We start from the raw sequence: 19,768 nt of genomic DNA, 5'->3' as shown, positions 1-19,768 counted from the left end.
GTCAATCACATCCTCTTCATAAACGATCATTATTCTCCTAAATCTGATTTACATTATTAAAAATCGTTAAATGACTCCTCCTTTCCTGCTGATGTAATCAAGACCATGTGGGCGGAGAAATTTATATTAACCAATAGAAAATTGCCACTGAATATTGATTTTGACTCAGAGAAACGTCAGAGTATCACGTCCCATCACTGATGACCACGAGTAAAAACTGACCCCAGATCAGCCACAACGACAGATACAGAGAGAGAGAGAGATGAATGAGTCTCTATATTATACTCATCTAACACTGAACTCTTCACAGATCTTCCACTTCAGGCTAAAAGTCAAAACTGCAGCTGAAGCCGTCAGTGTTCGGCAGGTCAAAGGTCACGCGGCCTGCTAATGTCACTCTCTCTCAAGCAGCAAACACAGCAGAGTCAAAGGTCAAGCGATACAGAGGGCCATTCTGATAAATAAACGTGTGAAGAGCGATACAGATTCATCTATTGACATCTTCAGAACATCTGACTGATTTCATCATCAAAATAACGAGTCCATCCGAACGATGTGTCTGACGAAGGACAGATCGCTCTGTTCATTAGAGTTGGTCTCTCAGGGTTCAGTTTATATCAGTCCTAATTATAAAGCGGATCATTGAACGCTTCGGTCTGCAGACACACGCTGCAGGAAGTGATGTTCCTCCTCAGTGTTTCTGTCAAACATCAAGAAACGACTGAAGATATCAAGACTTGTACCAGTTTCATCAAAGTCTCCGTTTCTCTCACATTCTTTATCAGCTGATCTGAAGCCTGTGAGTCCAGAGGTCAGAGGTCACGGAGGCGTAATTGAGGTAATGAGGCGTGGTGACCTCGAGACACACGGACACTGTCGCTCTGACTGGATTCAAACACAAACTGGTTCTTCACTCATTCTCTTCTGATGTTTGGCAGAATCTCTGAGGTTTTCAGTAGCAGAGCCGTGGGTCTGCCGTTAATCGTCAATTACTTCTTTAATTTCCTCTCATAAAGACGCAGATGTGAGGATCTCAAACGCTCATCTGAGACTCGGTCACATGACGACAGAAGACTCACTCATGCACTTCAAAATAAAAGATCCAAATAGAAACTAAGCAGGTTTTTGTGTCTTTTCCAGAAACCCACTGAAACACTTCATCAACACACGGACTCATCTGAGGAAACACTGAACGAACAAGAGCAGCGTTGTGCTGCGGTGACGCCTGCCTACCCACAATCCCCTCTCACACCGCCACAGGAGCCACAGGAGTCACACCACACCAGAGGAGGAAAACAGGGTTTTTCCACATTTAATATGACCACAGAATTCATTTATTATTAAAAAATAAAAATTAAACGAATTAAGAAATTACTACTGAAATATAAATTTAGTATTATTATTCAAACTTAATTTAAACTTTATTTTGTTTTAAAAATATATATATATATTTATTATAAAAATGATCTATACATCCATCCTCACAGACATAATATTGTGATAAAATAATATTTTTCACTAAAAAAATTCTATTAAAAAAATTTATAAAATGTATATCTATTATAATATAAATACTTATTATAAAAATTAATTACTAAACAAACCTACCTATCTATCTTAGACATATTGATATAATGATAATATTATTCAAAAAAATGTTATATTGTAAAATCAAAAAATTAAACAAATCCATAAAACAAAAATTGCTACTGAAAAATAGTATTTAATGATAACAATGATTTGTAATATTATTTAATTTTTAATTTTTAAAAAAAAAATCAAATATATTATACCATATTCCTATAAAGCTATATTACTATATTTAATAATAATAATAATAATAATAATAATAATCATTATTCAAACTAATATTTTTATTTTAGTATTCAAAACTATAAAAATGAAACAAATCAATACAGAAATTACTGGTGCACCTTAAATTAAATGAGTTTTTAATAATAATAATAATAATAATAATCCATGTGTGTTCAATGCATTTTATGAGGGAAATACACAATAAATCAGTGTATAAATATATAAAAATCTCTTTCCTCTGGCATGTGATGTGTCCAGACGTCTGTTTCAGACATGAATGAAATCTGAAATGAGGCGACGTGAGATTCAGTGTCACATGGGTGTGTGATTTATACTGCATTACAGGGGGAATCTCTGACAGAAATAACTTTAGATATTAGCGCCGGTCGAGTCCTGCTGCGGTCATAAACGCGTTCAGATCAGAGACTGACGGAGAGCAAACACCAGCCCGTGTGCGGCTGGACGCGTCACCATCACTGACACTGAACGTGCTGAACCGAAATACAAACATTAGACTGAACTGAACTAAAATTACACATGCTGCTGGAATAAAGTTAACTGGAAACAGACTGAAAAATAAACTAAAATGATAAAAACAAAAGCTTGTTCAAAACATGAATAAACTGTAATAGTCCATAACTAACAGTGCGGAAGAGAGCGGATGTGAATGATGTCATGTTAACGAGATCTCATCAGATAATCTCCCTGATCAGAGTAATTAGTGCTGAATCTGCAGAGACGGAGGAAACGCTTCGAGTCTGAGCCGCACAAACGACAGAACGGCTTTATATTACACCAACACATGACTCCTGTTCACGAATCACTCTAACGAATCATTCACTGACTAACGACAGTCGCATGAAAGGAAGCGCTTCATTCCCATCTCTGCTGACTCGTGATCATGTGATGCGGCTCCAGACGGCTGGTGCTGACTGTGTGTTTCTGGATGAACGTTAGTGTGGAGCTCAAACCTGGTGCAGGTCGTCTCCCAGAGCGAACTCCTGGAAGTATCCCGGAGCCGCAGAGGACGCTCGGATGGCCTCCCACAGCTTGTGCCGGCAGCCGCCGCGGTAATGCGAGCGCACCCCGACCGGCAGCGTGTAGTTCCTGAAGACGAAGGCCTTCACCGGAGGACCGCGGTTCACCACCGTGCTCACGGCCGCCACCTGGTGGAGAGACGTCACATGATCACTGTAACTAACACACACAGAGTCAGGACTGAAGGATCCTCGTACCTTGGGGCAGTCTGGGATACGCGCCGTCTGGATCAGGAGGTCCGAGCCCATCTTCTCCCTGTTCAGAGGCAGAAAGGGCTTTGAGCGACAGGCGTCTGAGCGAGACACTAACAGAGGATTCTGGGACTCACTTGAGCACTTTCTCCCAGATCTGGCTGTCGTAGAAGGCGTGGCTCCAGCTCATCTTCACGGTTCCCACGATCACGTTCTGCTTGAAGACGTCGGAGCTCAGCGTCCTGTAGAGATCCTCGCACTCCTTCAGCGGCATGTGTAAAACGCCCAGCATGAAGCCCAGTATGGCACCTGAACACACACACAGATGAGTCAACAGCGCCTCCGCTGGTCATCTCGAGGCGCTACACTCACGTCAGGCTGACCTGTGCTGACGCCACAGATGTAGTCGAACATCAGGTGGACGGGTTTCCCCGACAGCTCCTGTAGGCGGCGCAGCGTCTGGAGAGCCAGCAGACCCCTGAAACACACACGGACACAGTCAGCGGCGTTCACGGCATCGGCACACGGTCCGGGAGCGGCCGGATCACCTGGTTCCCCCTCCGTCGATGGACAGGATCCGGACGCCGCGGTTCTTCACGGGATCGATGAAGCCCACCAGAGCCAGAGCCTGCCGGACCGCGGCCCGCAGAGACTCGTCGGCCGCCTGACGCAGACGCAGCAGACGCGGGATCACCTGCTCCTGAAGCACACAGACGCTCCTGAACATGTGATCACATTTACTCATTTATGCAGAATTCCTCAACATAAGAAAACTGTCATCATTTCTTTGCCATAACTGATATGAAAAATTCTAATTATGTTTTGTAAATTATTTTTTAAGTCAAAATGATGATGACTGGGTCTGTCAAAATGTCAATGTTATTGTAGTTTCAACTTCTCACGATTAAGATTTAGCATTTTATAATTATGAGATAAGGTTCAAATTATTTTGTATTTAATACAAAATACAAGATTTACATTTTGTGTCATAATTTCTCATAATTGACTTAGTATGTCATAATTTTGACTTTCTATGGCATAATTGATATGAAAAATCCAAATGATGTTTCGTAAATTTTGACTAGTATGTAATAATTAAAATTGTGTAATAATTTCAACTTTCTGATCTCATAATTGACTTTGTATGTAATATTTTAAATTTTGTGTGATATTAATTTTCTGATCTCATAATTATGTCTTTGTAAGTAATAATTTAAATTTTGTGTAATAATATTCATTTTTTGATCTCATAATTATGACTTTGTAATAATTTAAATTGTCATAATTTCAACATTCTGATCTTATAATTATGTCTTTGTATGTATTAATATTCATTTTCTGATCTCATAATTATGTCTTTGTATGTAACTGACTTAGTATGTCATAATTTTGACTTTCTATGGCATAATTGATATGAAAAATCCAAATTATGTTTCGTAAATTTTCACTAGTATGTAATAATTAAAATTTTGTGTAATAATTTCAACTTTCTGATCTCATAATTGACTTTGTATGTAATATTTTAAATTTTGTGTGATATTAATTTTCTGATCTCATAATTATGACTATGTAATAATTTAAATTGTCATAATTTCAACATTCTGATCTCATAATTATGACATTGTAAGTAATTTAAATTTTGCGTAATAGTAATTTTTTGATCTCATAATTATGTCTTTGTAAGTAATAATATTCATTTTCTGATCTCATAATTATGTCTTTGTAAATAATTTAAATTTTGTGTAATAATATTCATTTTCTGATCATAATTATCATAATTATGACTTTGTAAATAATTTAAATTTTGTGTAATAATATTCATTTTCTGATCTCATAATTATGTCTTTGTAAGTAATAATTTAAATTTTGTGTAATAATATTCATTTTTTGATATAATAATTATGACTTTGTAAGTAATAATTTTAATTTTGTGTAATATTCATTTTCTGATCTCATAATTATGTCTTTGTATGTAATAATTTAAATTTTGTGTCATAATTTCAACTTTCTGATCTCATAATTATGACTTTGTAAGTAATAATTTAAATTTTGTGTAATAATATTCATTTTTTGATCTCATAATTATGACTTTGTAATAATTTAAATTGTCATATTTCAACATTCTGATCTTATAATTATGTCTTTGTATGTATTAATATTCATTTTCTGATCTCATAATTATGTCTTTGTATGTAATTGACTTAGTATGTCATAATTTTGACTTTCTATGGCATAATTGATATGAAAAATCCAAATTATGTTTCGTAAATTTTCACTAGTATGTAATAATTAAAATTTTGTGTAATAATTTCAACTTTCTGATCTCATAATTGACTTTGTATGTAATATTTTAAATTTTGTGTGATATTAATTTTCTGATCTCATAATTATGACTATGTAATAATTTAAATTGTCATAATTTCAACATTCTGATCTCATAATTATGACATTGTAAGTAATTTAAATTTTGCGTAATAGTAATTTTTTGATCTCATAATTATGTCTTTGTAAGTAATAATATTCATTTTCTGATCTCATAATTATGTCTTTGTAAATAATTTAAATTTTGTGTAATAATATTCATTTTCTGATCTCATAATTATGTCTTTGTAAGTAATAATTTAAATTTTGTGTAATAATATTCATTTTTGATATAATAATTATGACTTTGTAAGTAATAATTTAAATTTTGTGTAATATTCATTTTTTTTATCCCATAATTATGTCTTTGTATGTAATAATTTAAATTTTGTGTCATAATTTCAACTTTCTGATCTCATAAATATGACTTTGTAAGTAATAATTTAAATTTAGTGTAATAATATTCATTTTTTGATCCCATAATTATGACTTAAGTAATAATTTAAATTTTGTGTAATAATATTCATTTTTGGATCTCATAATTATATCTTTGTATGTAATATTTTAAATTTTGTCATAATTTCAACTTTCTGATCTCATAATTATGACTTTGTATGTAACAATTTAAATTTTGTGTCATAATTTCAACTTTCTGATGTCATAATTATGACTTTATATGCCATAATTTATATGACAAACCCAAATTATGTTTTGTAAATTATTTTTGTCATAATTTAAAAGTCAAAATTATGACTTGGTATGTCAAAATGTCAATGTTTGTGTGAGTTTCAACTTCTCATAATAATGTAATTATTTAGTATTTCAACCTTTTGATCTCATAATTATGATTTATGAACTGTGTCAATTTTAGAACTTATATTTTGACTTGTTATAATTATGATATTCAAGATGACTTTTCATAATTTAAATTTTTATGTCAATTTCAACTTTTGAATTTCAAAATAATGATTTTAATATGTCAGTTTCGACTCATGATGTCTTTAATAAAGAGTTTTTATTCTTCCTCTGCACCAGCAGATGGCACAAACCCACCGCCGCTCCTTCATAAACATCCATAACTGATCCCGGACATGATCACAAGCTAAGCTGATCTAACATGTAGCGTTTCCTCTCTGGACGGCAGCACTGACCTTGACGGCCACGGAGCGTGTCTCCGGGAACTCCAGCAGATGGAGACTGAGCTCCTCCACCCGCCGGACGCAGAGCCGCACGTCTGATGCCCGCTGAAGCGCCTGAACCAGAGCCCGCGTCCGGTTGTCCACGCTCACCCGCGCCACGATCTGAAACACACAAACCAGCGACTCGTGAGGCTGAACGGTAGAGGTCAGAGGTCAAGACTCTATTATACGAGCGGCACCTTCTCTCTCTGGAGCTGCAGGCGTCTGGCCCTCTCCTCCGCAGCGCTCGGATCTTTGCTCTCGGGCGCTTCTGTGCGCTCCCCATCAGCAGCAGGTTTATCCGCCTCCGTCGACACTCTCCTGGGCTCCGTTCTGAAGCGCGGCACCAGCGGGCTGATGTAGTTTCCCACGAAGGCTTGGACGCTCGGCTTCGAGTAGTTCAAGTAATTCCCGAGAGAGAACGAGGAGGTTTCCAGGCGAGGCGACGCGGGCGGAGCGGCGCTGTGATCGGGTTTAGTGAAGCTGCTGAAGTAGGAGTTGATATGATGAGACAGATAGTCGTAGGTCTCGCCCAGATGAGCGCTGAGGGACCCCGGGTGGAAAAGGGGCGTGGTTTGGTTGGTGGCCGTGGCCTGGGGTGTAGTGGGCGGGGCTGTTCTGGCCACATCACACTCTTTCTGTTTTTGAATCTTAGCTGCAACAAGGGAAGAGGGTGGGGCCTGATATGCAGTGGGTGGAGCCTGTGGCACAGTGGGTGGAGCTTGATATGTAGTGGGTGGAGCTTGACGTGTAGTGGGTGCAGCTTGAGGTGCAGTGGGCGGAGCTGCTCCAGTCACTCCATTCTCCTCCTGTTCTGGGATGTTAGCTGGCGTAGCAGGAAGTGTGGAGGGCGGGGCTTGTGATAAAAGAGGCGGTGTCTCTTTCGCTTTGAGTCGGGACAGAATCTCCGCTCGCGTCCCGCTCACCGCTTTCCAAGCCGACTCCAGAGCGCCGCGCAGACGGGACGTGCGATACCTCAGATCCGCCGCCCCCTGCCGCGCAGACGTGCTGAAGGCGGAGATGTTGGCGTACGGTGCGACCCTGCAGAACCAGAACCTCCGGCCGCGCCCGGGCCTCCAGCTCAGCCGCTCTCTGGCTCTGAAGGGGTTCCTCAGCGGGGACGAGGAGAGGGCGACGGACGCGCGGCCCGGCCTGTGGCACAAACGCAGCGCACAGCCGTCCAGCAGCCAGACGACGGTCATCCTGACGGTTCTGTCTCGGAGCGATCCTCAGCAGCCATCAGACGCCTGTGGACCCGGAGAACACGCGTTACTACGGAAGCTGCTTTCTGCCATGGAACAGATTTGAGTTTGGGTTTACTTTGAAATGAGCAACACTAAATTAATCAATTTTTTTTTATCCCCAAATTTAAGACCTCTTGATATTATAAATAAGACTTAGTTATCTTAAATAGTATAACAAAAAACTTTTGGCATTCAATTTGATAAAACTGACTTTAAGGCCTTTATTGCATGTTATAAACGTGTAATTGTGAGTTAACATCTCTCAAAATTCTGATTTAAAAAAATAAATGTGAAATTATATCTCACAATACTTTTTTTTGCAAGAAAAAAGTCAAAATTGTGATATAAAAAGTCACAATAACATTTTTATTTTCATTATGTGGCAGAAATAAGCTTCCACACATTTCACCCCAATATCAGATCTATTTTACATTAAAAACAAGATATTTTAGCACCATTTTCATGAAAATGAAGCACATTTCTCACTTAAAGTACTAATTACTGTAATACAATAATGAGTTTCTTATTCAAATGAGCATAACCACAACAAATACAGCTGTGATATACAAGTATTTTAATATTTGGCTCAATATGTCAATATTTCAGACACAATAAGTTAGTTTATTTTATTAACAACACCAGCATGTGACACATTAAATCACATCTTGTGTTTATTAGAAATGCATTCTGGTAAACATGACATTGCTTGTCTGAAATATGGATCTAATGTAGGGAATCTGGGACAGACTCACAAGGTCACGCGATAACCGGATCATTCTCACACAACACTGAAATATCAACATACCTGTGGGTTACACGCTCATAATCAGTGTTTGGCTGTCGGTTGTTCTAGTATAAATGTTAAAGTTAGCTGCTTAATGTTGGTTTGCTGCTGTTTACATCTGATAAACACAGCGTGCACTTCCGCATTCAGTCACGTGCCACACAGCGGAGCGTTTGATTGGTGGAGCTTTCAACCGTTTGCTGTAGATTCAGATAAATTGAGTCGTGCTTTTTGCCATGAATTATTGCGTACATTAATTCATCATCCTGAACTGAAATAATCTGTGATAATGTAACAGAACATGATAACATCTGTCCTGATGAACTCATGAATGACCAGCAGATGGAGCTGTTCCTCAAGAAAACACACAGACGATCACGTGACTGCAGATTACACAAGTTCATTTATATGACAGTGTTCCTCCAGGTTGGTAATGTGAACACATGTTATTACCTCATTCATATATTCATGTTATATGAGCAGGTTCAGTCATTTACTGTAATTCTCAATATTCACACTGATCAGCAGCATTAGACATTCACTGCAGTTTTACGCCCCTGTTGTTCCTCCTGCGTCCAGTAGGGGGAGGCTGTATGTTAGTATATGAGCCTAGAACAGCAGACCATGTATGATAGCAGCAGACCTTCTTGAAGCGATACGAATTGAGGTATGTTAAATAATCTGCTAAAGTTATTGTTGTTGATTGTTTTGTAATGATGCAACATTATTTATAAACGATTGATGCGATATCAATTCAAAAGATGGGTCAATAATTTATTTCGAGAGGCAAAAGTACGTGATTGAGTCAGATGTTCTGTCTCAAACTTACAGTGGCATGAAAAAGTATGTGAACGCCTTGCAGAATCTGTGAAAATGAGAATTATTTTAATAAAATAAGAGGGATAATAAAAAATGCATGTTATGTTTTGTTTAGTACTGTCCTGAGTAAGATATTTTACATAACAAGATGTTTGTATTTAGTTCACAAGACAAAACAATAGCTGAATTTATTAAAATAACCCCATTCATAAGTATGTGAAGCATTGATTCTCAATACTGTGTGTGGTCACCTGATGATCCACGACTGTTTGTGTGTTTTGTGATGGTTGTTCATGAGTCTCTTGTTTGTCCTGAGCAGTTAAACTGAGCTCTGTTCTTCAGAAAAATCCTCCAGATCCTGCAGATTCACCAGTTTTTAAGCATTTTTTCATATTTGAACCCTTTCCAGCAGTGACTGAATGATTTTGAGATCCGTCTTTTCACACTGAGGACGACTGAGGGACTCAAACACAACTATTAAAAAAGGTTCAAACATTCACTGATGCTCCAGAAGGAAACACGATGCATTGAGAGTCGGGGGGTGAACACTTTTGAACAGGATGAAGATGTCACAATTTTTCTTATTTTGTTTAAATATCGTTGTTTTTCATTTAGTACTGCCCTTCGGAACCAACAGAAGATACTTGCATGTTTCCCGGAAGAAACATTAAGTACAATTTACCTTGATATTTAAATTCAAAAGTGTTCACCCCTCGACTCTTAATGCGTCATGTTTCCTTCTGGAGCATCAGTGAATGTTTGAACCTTTTTTAATAGTTGAGTTTGAGTCCCTCAGTTGTTCTCAGTGTGAAAAGACGGATCTCAAAATCATTCAGTCACTGCTGGAAAGGGTTCAAATATGCAGAAGATGCTTGAAAACTGAAGAATCTGCAGGAGCTGGAGGATTTTTCCAATATTTTGAGATATTGGATTTTGGACTTTCATGAGCTGTACGCTCTAATCATCAAAATTAAAAAAAAAAAACCTTTTGAAATGTTTTACTTTACATGTAGGGAATCTAAAATATATGAAAATTTCATTTTTAAAAATAATTTACAATAAAAAAAAAAAAAAACTTTTTCATGATATTCTAATTATATGACCAGCACCTGTATTTTTGTAACTCACGTTTTAGATTTACTGTGTGTAATTTTACATTAACCAGTATTTGTTCATTCAATACAAAACATTATTATAGATATTTCCTTCAAAAGGAATTCCTTAAGACTACAATCTTTTGACCTTATTATCTCCTCGTTTTTTTCTCAATTTCACAAGCTCTCAGGCAGAGTGGAAGTCTCTTTTTCTGTTAGTTTCTTTCTTTTCTTTCTTTTGTTATGGCCAAGTTTCCCACACTGTCTACACCTTTAGGTGGGTTTTTACAGTTACGAGCGAGATGGCCCTGCACACCGCAGTTAAAACACTCCTTGTCATCTTTATCACATTGGGTAATCAAATTGAACCATCCCTCAGTTACCGCTGGGATTTTCCCATCAGGGGTTAATGGCACCCCACCCATTTTCAAATCCATGAATAAGCACAAACAGCTAAAAATGTGAATTTTTCTGATTCTTTCTTGGTTTGTAGCCAGTCAAGTTGTTGTTTAACTTTCCAATCAGAATCAAAACCCTGACAAACCATTTTCTCAATAATCTCTGCAAATGTCTTTGAAGTGAGGGCTTCACAGCAGAGCTGCTTACAGCGTTTACTCTCTTCTGTCTCATTATCTGTATCGGGACTGATCAAGTTACTCAATTTGTCAGCCATATTTTAGTCAAAGTTAATACTCACCTGAAAGAGATGGAGGCGGCGATCTTTAAACAACACAGCTTTGGCTTCTGCTTGATGAAACTGCAAAGTATACTCCAAAACCACAGTCCAATCCAATTAGGGTCACAAAATGTTACTTTTCTCTGAATTGTTCTAGATGCATCCCAGGCAAACAAGAAACCCTATATCTATTTATTTATTTTTTTATTTATTTTGTAATTAACTAATAATTTAATCCCCGTCTGAATCACTAAGTTCGGGGATCCCCTATGTGATGTGAAAGAGACAGAGCCAGGTTCACGGTGCCACTGGATCTAATGGATCCAGACACTCCCTGTAGGGTACCTCTGTACACCACGCCGTGTCTTAATCACTTTGTGTCCCTGTATTGGAGTGCGTTCGTGGCTCGTGGTTCAACTTCTTATACTATCAAATTCAATGATCATCAATATCATAAAGCTAGTATAATTAGTGTACCTCCCCGGCCTCCAAATCCGGTTCAACGGTACTCCTCACTTACATCTGAGTGAAGCTATCCCGTTCCTCTCACCCAGTCTCTTCCACTCAGATATCCCCATCCAGATAATAACTTCCTTGTTTGTCGTTTAACCTGGGATGTCACCGAAGAATGACTGCCCGCATCCTCCACCATAAACTGTTGGGGATAAATAGTTTAGGACCCTTGACCAGATATGTTGAATAAAGACCCGGAGTCAAAGTTTAAAAAAATTAATAAATTGAAGAAAAATGTAATGAAGAATAGTTTGCAGTTTCATCAGCAGAAGCCAGCTTCAAGTCTCTCAAGGAGTTCGTAGGCCGCTCTACGGATACACATGATTCGCAGCTTCTTCCAGGCTGAAGTTGATCTGAGATCTGCTCTGAGCAGGAAACTTTCCCAAAACATACTGATAACATGTTATTTTCTCTCAGTGAGAGGTACAGATAATGTTCAAACTTATTTTCTAGTGTTTGAAAAGGAAAATAAATGCTTTAACATACGTTGAAGAAGTCATTCAAATAATTTAACACAAAATATATATATTGAAGCGGCAGTGGATTCCAGAATCCATTCCTTCACTGCACTCTGCTATAACTCTGTTTGTTCAATAAACATCATATACGATTAACCTGTGTCTCCGTCCCCTTCTGTGTGTAACAGAAAGAGGGCTCAAACATCTTTTTAGCTGTGACAGAGTCTCAGTCAACATTGTGTTTTAGGATACCAAACAATTATTACAATAAAATAATGTTTTAAGCCTATATAATTATTCATATGACTAATATCCATATATCGCAACAAATGCACTCTAAAATAAATTACATTATAATTTCTAATAACAAATTAATACTAATTTCTAAGATAAAGCTTTTATTTTGATCACCAGATCAGCAGCTGATTGTGTGAACAATGTACGCACTTCTCTTTAAAACACGCAGCACAGACAGACTGTATATATACTTAATCACTGTATTTTGCTGTTTTATAAAGACACAAAGCCATATCACAGTTTCGATTTTAGTTCTCTGGCAAATACAACATGGAGACCATTTATGTTTTAAATTTTCAGTTCATTATGAACTGGTCATTATGGTCATTAATGGGAAACACTGAATGAACGTTTAGCTGACAAATGTGCTAATGTGGTCATATCAGTTGTTATAACAAAAACCCTTCAACCGGACCGAACGAGATTCTCGAGGCCTGCCGCTGCTCTGAGTGAGTGACAGGAGGCGTGTCTGTGTTGAACTTATCTTAGCAATAGTGTTTATGACAGGAGAGATGTGTTGATTAGTTAAGCCCAGGCATTTTCAAGTCAACCCTCTGGAGTCTGAGGCTGATTTGGGCCCTGGAGAAGTTTTGACATGCCCTGACATTTGTGCTTTTTTTCAGTTGTTCATAAACATATAAATGACAAAAGTGTCATTACACTGTATTCAGCACAAACTAGGCTACAATAATATGTGAGGAACATGTATGTACATGTTTGTGTTTTTGAAGGAATAACGTTTATGCGTGGTTATTGAAAAAACAAAAAAATTAAGTCACTGGAATAAGGCCAAAAATATATATTAAATCTGTGTTTACAAGACTTCTGGGTATTGGAGGTTGTAAACTAGAGTTTTTGCTTCAAAATTATGTAAAAATTATAATGCCTACTTGTTCATATAAAACAATATATTGATTTATACAGTTTTTGTAAGACACTTTTTGTCAAGAAACACAGTATGCGTGGAGGCGTGAATCATCATGAATAATGGGTCATTTACACCTGAGAAGACAAAAGAATCGCATAAAGAACCTCTAATGGTGCTGCATATTAATGAGGCCTTTCAGTCAGGTAGGCTGTGAAAAAACCTCTGTAATAATGTCTCAGCTCAATTTAAAATAATGGTATTCTATTATATTCTTTAAAATATAATGTATTTCTGTGATGCAAAGAGTCTGACTATAGGTTTTTAGTTTAAAAGCATGCACATTTGGAGAAATATTGATGTATTCTTATATGTTTGTCAATTTTCTATACTGATTTTATTCTATACAGAGTTTATTCTATATTCATTGTCATCACTATGAGCGCTGGTGTTTTCAATTCATTCTTGCAGTCGGAGGGCGCTCTGTACACCTTTAGTCCACAAATTATTCTAAAGAAGAAGAGGACATTTCAGGAATGGTGTTTTCAATTCATACTTGCAGCCGGAGGGCGCTCTCTGTGCACATTTAATCCACAAATTATTATAAAGAAGAAGAGGACATATCAGGAACTAACGGCATGTCTTCCAGAGATTGCTAACCATGGCTTTTACATACAGATAAACACTTTTCAAGACAAATACATGATTGAGATGATGTATGCCTGTATTGACTCAGAATTTGCGTCTGAATAGCGCTCGCTCCGTGGGCGTGGACGCATTAACGGGTAATGAGCTGAAACATGGACTTCGGACATGTGTCTCTTTTCATACAGATTACATAAACACAGAATGTTTGTTTTCGATTTGACTTGCATGATTTAAAACCTGACATTTCAACATTTCTTTTGACATATGTCTAATTTTTTTGTCATTAGTATTCACTAAGTTACAGTTCATTTTCTGAGAACTATCAGATTAAAGTTTGTTCAGAGGGAGACGAGAGATCACGCATCATGTTAGATTTCTTTATTTTGCAAAAAGCACAACATTTTGTTTTTACTCTGAGTGTACACAAATAAAAGAAGACATTCTATAGTTTCAATTGATGTATTACTTATGTCTCTATGACAAGAAATGGAGTATTTTAAGTCTGTTTTGCTGCAATGTGAAAAAAATCCTGCAAAACGCGCCGACGCGTTTTCAGACCTCAGGGAGTTAAGCAATAGCACATCTTTTAATGTCACTTATTGATTGGCTAATAGCGTAGGTCATGTTTTCGTCAACATATTTAAACAAATTTAGGAATGTAGAAATATTCAGCGATTTTGAGGTGCTAAAATGTTAAATGTGTTTTTTTCTTTTTGCTCAAAACAAAGCCAAAACACTAATTTACAGAACTTCAGACAATTTACAAAATAACAGCTGGCAAAACTTACTTCAGACGTCACGTAGCTTCTCACACGGCTTCTCAGGCGAGAAGGGGGGGGCGAAGAAAGTGTCATGCTTCTTATCACACGTCATTGGTCAGGGCTTCTGCTCACGGCAAGGTACGCGACGATCGACAAGACTGATTGCTTAGTTAGCAATGTAAATAGATAAAGGACACCTCATATAAATAGCTAAAACTCTCACTGTCTGGCCTGTTACACACCTGATGAGAGCAGGTGTCTGTTTATCACAGCTGACGCACAACAAAATGCTTCATGAAAAATAAGGAAGCACAAAAGATGAACATACAGTACACAAGAGGAAATGCAAACAAGAGTTTCTTGTTAATCGCAAACAATTTTACTTAAACCATTAAAATATGAGAAAACTATTTTTATATTATTTAAATATTTTAAAATATGACATTTAATACAACAATCAGTTTTTAATATTTAATTGGTTCTTGCATGTGTTCAACATGGAGCTGTTGGAGCCGTTGATGAACTCATGACACATCATTGCTCTAACTGTAAATGAGGAGACATATATCAATAGAAAAAGATTCAACACCATCAACACTAATTTGTGAGAATTTTGCACAATGCAAAGCTATTACTTTTAAATACATTTAAATATTAAAACGTTTGTGGGCTTTTTTGTTATTATTGTTTTTTATAATAACATTAAATGACTGGTATTGTGCTGCTGTGACTTCACCCTTCCAGGCTCGCTATTGGCTGATTCAGAGGTTAAGAGCAGCCATTTTGAGTTGACATTATTGTAGTCCTTAGTGCACAACACTTAAGAATCCGTCTTACACTTTACTAAAAGTTGCTTTTAGCTTCTTTATTAAAGTCTCAGACTCTTTACTAAGAATTTTTTGACACTTAAGTGAAAACTTAAGACTATTCTTAAGAGCATTTCTGAGAAGTTTTATACATACAGGCCCTTCATAACATTTGATGACCATGACTCTGTTGACAGGATTGTCACATCGGCAGCGCGCACTAGCAGTGGCGATTCTGATGTGGGTCAATAAAGAAAATAGTTTTTCAGTGTTCATTAGGATTGTGTAATTGTAATACGGGAAAACGCCAAGATACCTAGTTAAATATGCTGTTTCTGTTTGATCATGTAAATAAACGTAGAGTTGTTCGTAGGGTTGTTATTACACATATTTACTCTAACGTCAATGGTTTTGTTTCTCACAGCAACAGACCCCCGTGAGCCTGAGCAGCTCTGAAAGCTCTTTATCGAGGGTCTCAGTTCACATGCTAATGAATGAGAGCAGCTGCTGAACCCGTCTCTGCTCACAGGTGATGAGGGAGCCCTACACAAAGAGGTCGAGGGGTTTTGGGTTTGTGACCTGCAGTTCAGTAGGTGAGGTGATGCAGCGATGGACGCTCGTCTGCACAAAGTGGACGGAAGAGCTGTTGAACCCAAGAGGGCGATTTCTAGAGAAGTAGGTTGTTTTTGTTGTGTATATTCTGAGAAATGTTACTCGCACAACCAGCATTCCAGTTATCATCAAATTAAACAACATTATTTACCAATAGAACCCTCTCTCTTTTTTATTTATATATATATATATATAACAGAAAAACCAAGCTTACAGGAAAATCATACATTGACTACAACATAATCAAGTATTAATATTTTGTTGGTACTCTTATCTTTGCCTGTTCATAATTTATATGCTTATATGTATGTGTGTGTAAAATATCATTTTTTCCAATTTAAACACTTTACCACTAACAATTTAAAAATGGCCTCTTTTTCGATAACTCTCATATATAAAAATTCTAGTGAAATTTCTGTAGGAGGCGCTTCAGCCCCGTTTAATACAGAACTAGAGTCAGACGTTCAGTTACCACACGCTTTTGTTCCCATAATGCTTCATTTTCTGTCACACACCTGTCAGTCTCTTCTCAGTCTCTCTGTCTTTCAGGTTCAGCTACCAAGTGAAGTTGTGTGATATGATTCACTTTCAGATATTCACTTGAGTTTCTGTTTCCATTTCATTTTCAGATGGAGGATTTTCTTGTAAATATTGTTTTTTTTTTTTTTTTGCACTCTTTCTAATCTTTCAATAATTTGTTATTTTAACGCATATTAAATATTAATAATGTTGGTTTAACTATAATTTTATCTTTTTTTTTTACCTCGTTTTTGTCAGTTTAAGTTACGATAGTTAACTGTTTATTTTCAAAACTTATTTTTAACCATCCATTTTTATAACTTGTGGGCCTCCACATTTTTAACTGTATAATTTTATAAAAAAATTTTGTACCTTGTTTTTGATTTGTTTGTCATTTTAAGTTAGTATAGTGTTTTGTTTTTTTGTTTTTTTTTTAAATGGCTTTTATTTTTTTAATCAACACATTTTTAACTATTTAAGAAAATTGACTTTTTTTTTTCCCATTTGTATTTATTGACTTTTACCTCATTTTTATTGAAGATTTTGTATTTGTCAGTTTTAGTAAAGTTTGTTTTTAATTGGTTTTACTGTTTAACCTTTTATTTGATTAAACTCAACACTTTCTTTGCTGATTTCTGCAGCAGCTTGTAAATAAAGCTCATCTTGGTTCTTGTTTCTCATCTCTGGTGTGATTCTTGTGTCCGTCGGCTCCGTTATCACATGATCCCAAACTCTCTGTAGGACAGAAAGTGTTTGATTGCAGAATAAAGTTGAAGCTTTTCCTCCATTTTGTCCATGTTCATCAGTATCAACTCTACTAGGAGGCCAGATTTAGTCAGTTTCCTCCTTGATAAAGTCTGTCTGGAGCATCTGTAGAGGATAACGGAGGCTCCGGATGGCCTGGGTCGCAGCGGAGAGACACAAACATCACTTTCACCAACATCTCTCCATTCTTGTGTGTTTGAGCTCTACATTTTCACAAAGAGACATTAGATTTGTGTGTTCTGAAGAGGCAAGTTTTGAGATTTTCACAGAGAATCATCAATCTGAAAGAGCACGCTTGAATCTCGTGTAGAACTGTAGTGTAGAAATGTGCTGATGATCACACTAGAATACCATCATTTGACATTTATGCAACTTTGTTTACTTCCACTGTGTCCATCTACAGTTGAAGAACAACATTTGGTGCTTTTTACAGTCGCGCATCAACAAGAATTCATGTAGAATTAACATTTTCAAAATGTGCCGTTCTTTATTGTCTTCTTGTAATCAACACTTCAACAGCTAAATCAAGTGTTTTTAATGAATTCATGTTTATGCACTTAAACCAGATATTTAACTTTATCATGAATGAGGATGGATGCAGCACTACAAATGATCCAGATTATATTAATAAATGTTCTGAATCGATGAGTTTATCCAAATAAAAGCTCCAGGAATATTTGTTTTAATTTATCTCTGTATGGCAGTGTTTAATGATTTCTGATCTCTTCTCTGAATAATAGCGATATCTTACAAATGGCGCCTCGATGACGTCACGCGTAATAAACCCACGTGTCTGACAAAGAGCGATAGCATTAATTTACAAAACAATGAAGATATATAGAGACACCAGGATTGACAGTGTGATGATATATTCCTGTTTGTAGCATTTAGACACACACACACACACACACACACACACACACACACATATAAATATGGCAAATTCTTCATTCTTATGCAAAATTTGCAAATGGTATTCCATGCAATCTCCACTTTGAAATTGAATTGTGCTCACTTCTTAAATCTCTATTTAAAGAATTTAATCCCTATGATTCCTTAAATATAATGAAGAAATATTCAAAGAAAATTCAAGTATTTAGGAGATGTGTTTGTGTTTGTTTGCCATTAGCGCCAGTAAACGTATAAAAGAAGAAGAAACCACACCACCACCACAAGAAAAAATTGAGCGCCCTGTGCAGAGTATATACATTTATGGCCAGAGGAAAGGCATGGAGGTGGCCTTTATTCTGAAAGGCCCGTCTGGACCGGAGCATTCACCCAGGTAACACATCTAGTGCTGAACTTTCTCAAGTGTGTGAGTTTCTCTCAACAGCTGCTGTTTCTGTAACCTGATGATCCTCAATAAAGTGAATGTTGAACCTGTAGCACTAGTGTTGAGACTCTTGACTGCACTGACCAGCAGTGTTGGGTGTAACGCGTTACTGTAATAATATTACTTTTTTCAGTAACTGGTAGTGTAAGGCATTACTCGTCTGAAAATGGTAATATTATTACAGTTTTCCCGAGCTAGTTACTTGCGTTACATTTACCAGTAGCACCTTCATCACACACAAGGCACACAACACAGAGAACAGAAGGGAAGGGGAGGAGGGCGTGAATGGAACAGTGATTGGTCTGGGTTTGGCACGAGGTATCATTTACCATCACCGATTGGTCGACACCCGGCAGCCAGCAGCAGAGCGGCACCCTCAAAGACAGATGGGGAAAAATGGAAGCGTCAACAACGGCAAGCTCTTTTTCAGAGGAAGGTTCCCAGCAACAGAAAGCTAGTTTCGACGGGTGGAGATTCAGTCATTATTTTGAATATGTTCAACGGAAGGAAAATAACTTGACGGTGAAGTGCACACTCTGCCCGGGGAGAAAGCTGCTCTCCACCGCTTGTAACTCTACCTCCAACTTGAAGAAGCACCTGCAGCGACAGCACGGACACATCAAGCTCGTTGCGAAGCGACAGAGTGACATGAACGAGCAGCCCCACAAGCAGCAAAAACTTTCATTTGAACATAAAGTACTACCAATATCAAAATCCGAGATAAATAAGCTTGTTGCCTCGTACGTAGTAGAAGAAATGTTACCTCTTTCTACCGTCGAATCGCTGTCTTTTATTTATGGATATATTTTTTTGAGGAAGTTAATATTTTTTTTGTTTGTACTTGTTAATCGACAATCAAATTGATTTTTTGCACTAGATGGTTTTTGTTAAACATTGAGGAAGTTATAACTATAACTAGTATAACTAGTTACTTTCTCCAGGGAGTAATAAAGTAAAGTAAGGCATTACTATTTTTGAGAGTAATATGTAA

General features: G+C 37.0%; 1 protein-coding gene across 1 annotated transcript; it reads right to left on the bottom strand.

The window, feature by feature from the left end:
- Positions 1 to 2,703: 2,703 nt before the first annotated feature.
- LOC125261522 (calcium-independent phospholipase A2-gamma-like) lies at positions 2,704 to 8,787 on the bottom strand. Its single transcript, XM_048180077.1, has 8 exons — positions 8,633 to 8,787; positions 6,784 to 7,830; positions 6,557 to 6,706; positions 3,593 to 3,744; positions 3,428 to 3,522; positions 3,182 to 3,353; positions 3,051 to 3,108; positions 2,704 to 2,981 (listed from the first exon to the last, which is right to left on the bottom strand). Exons 2-8 carry the CDS (start codon positions 7,783 to 7,785, stop codon positions 2,781 to 2,783), a joined length of 1,830 nt encoding a protein of 609 aa, XP_048036034.1. The 5' UTR covers positions 7,786 to 7,830; positions 8,633 to 8,787; the 3' UTR covers positions 2,704 to 2,780.
- Between the last annotated feature and the right edge of the window lie 10,981 nt (positions 8,788 to 19,768).

This window comes from Megalobrama amblycephala, unplaced genomic scaffold, assembly GCF_018812025.1.
Source record: "Megalobrama amblycephala isolate DHTTF-2021 unplaced genomic scaffold, ASM1881202v1 scaffold422, whole genome shotgun sequence".
NCBI classification, from domain to species: Eukaryota; Metazoa; Chordata; class Actinopteri; order Cypriniformes; family Xenocyprididae; genus Megalobrama; species Megalobrama amblycephala.
The sequence above is the reverse complement of the archived record's forward strand: the minus strand, read 5'-3'. Positions and strand labels throughout refer to the sequence as shown.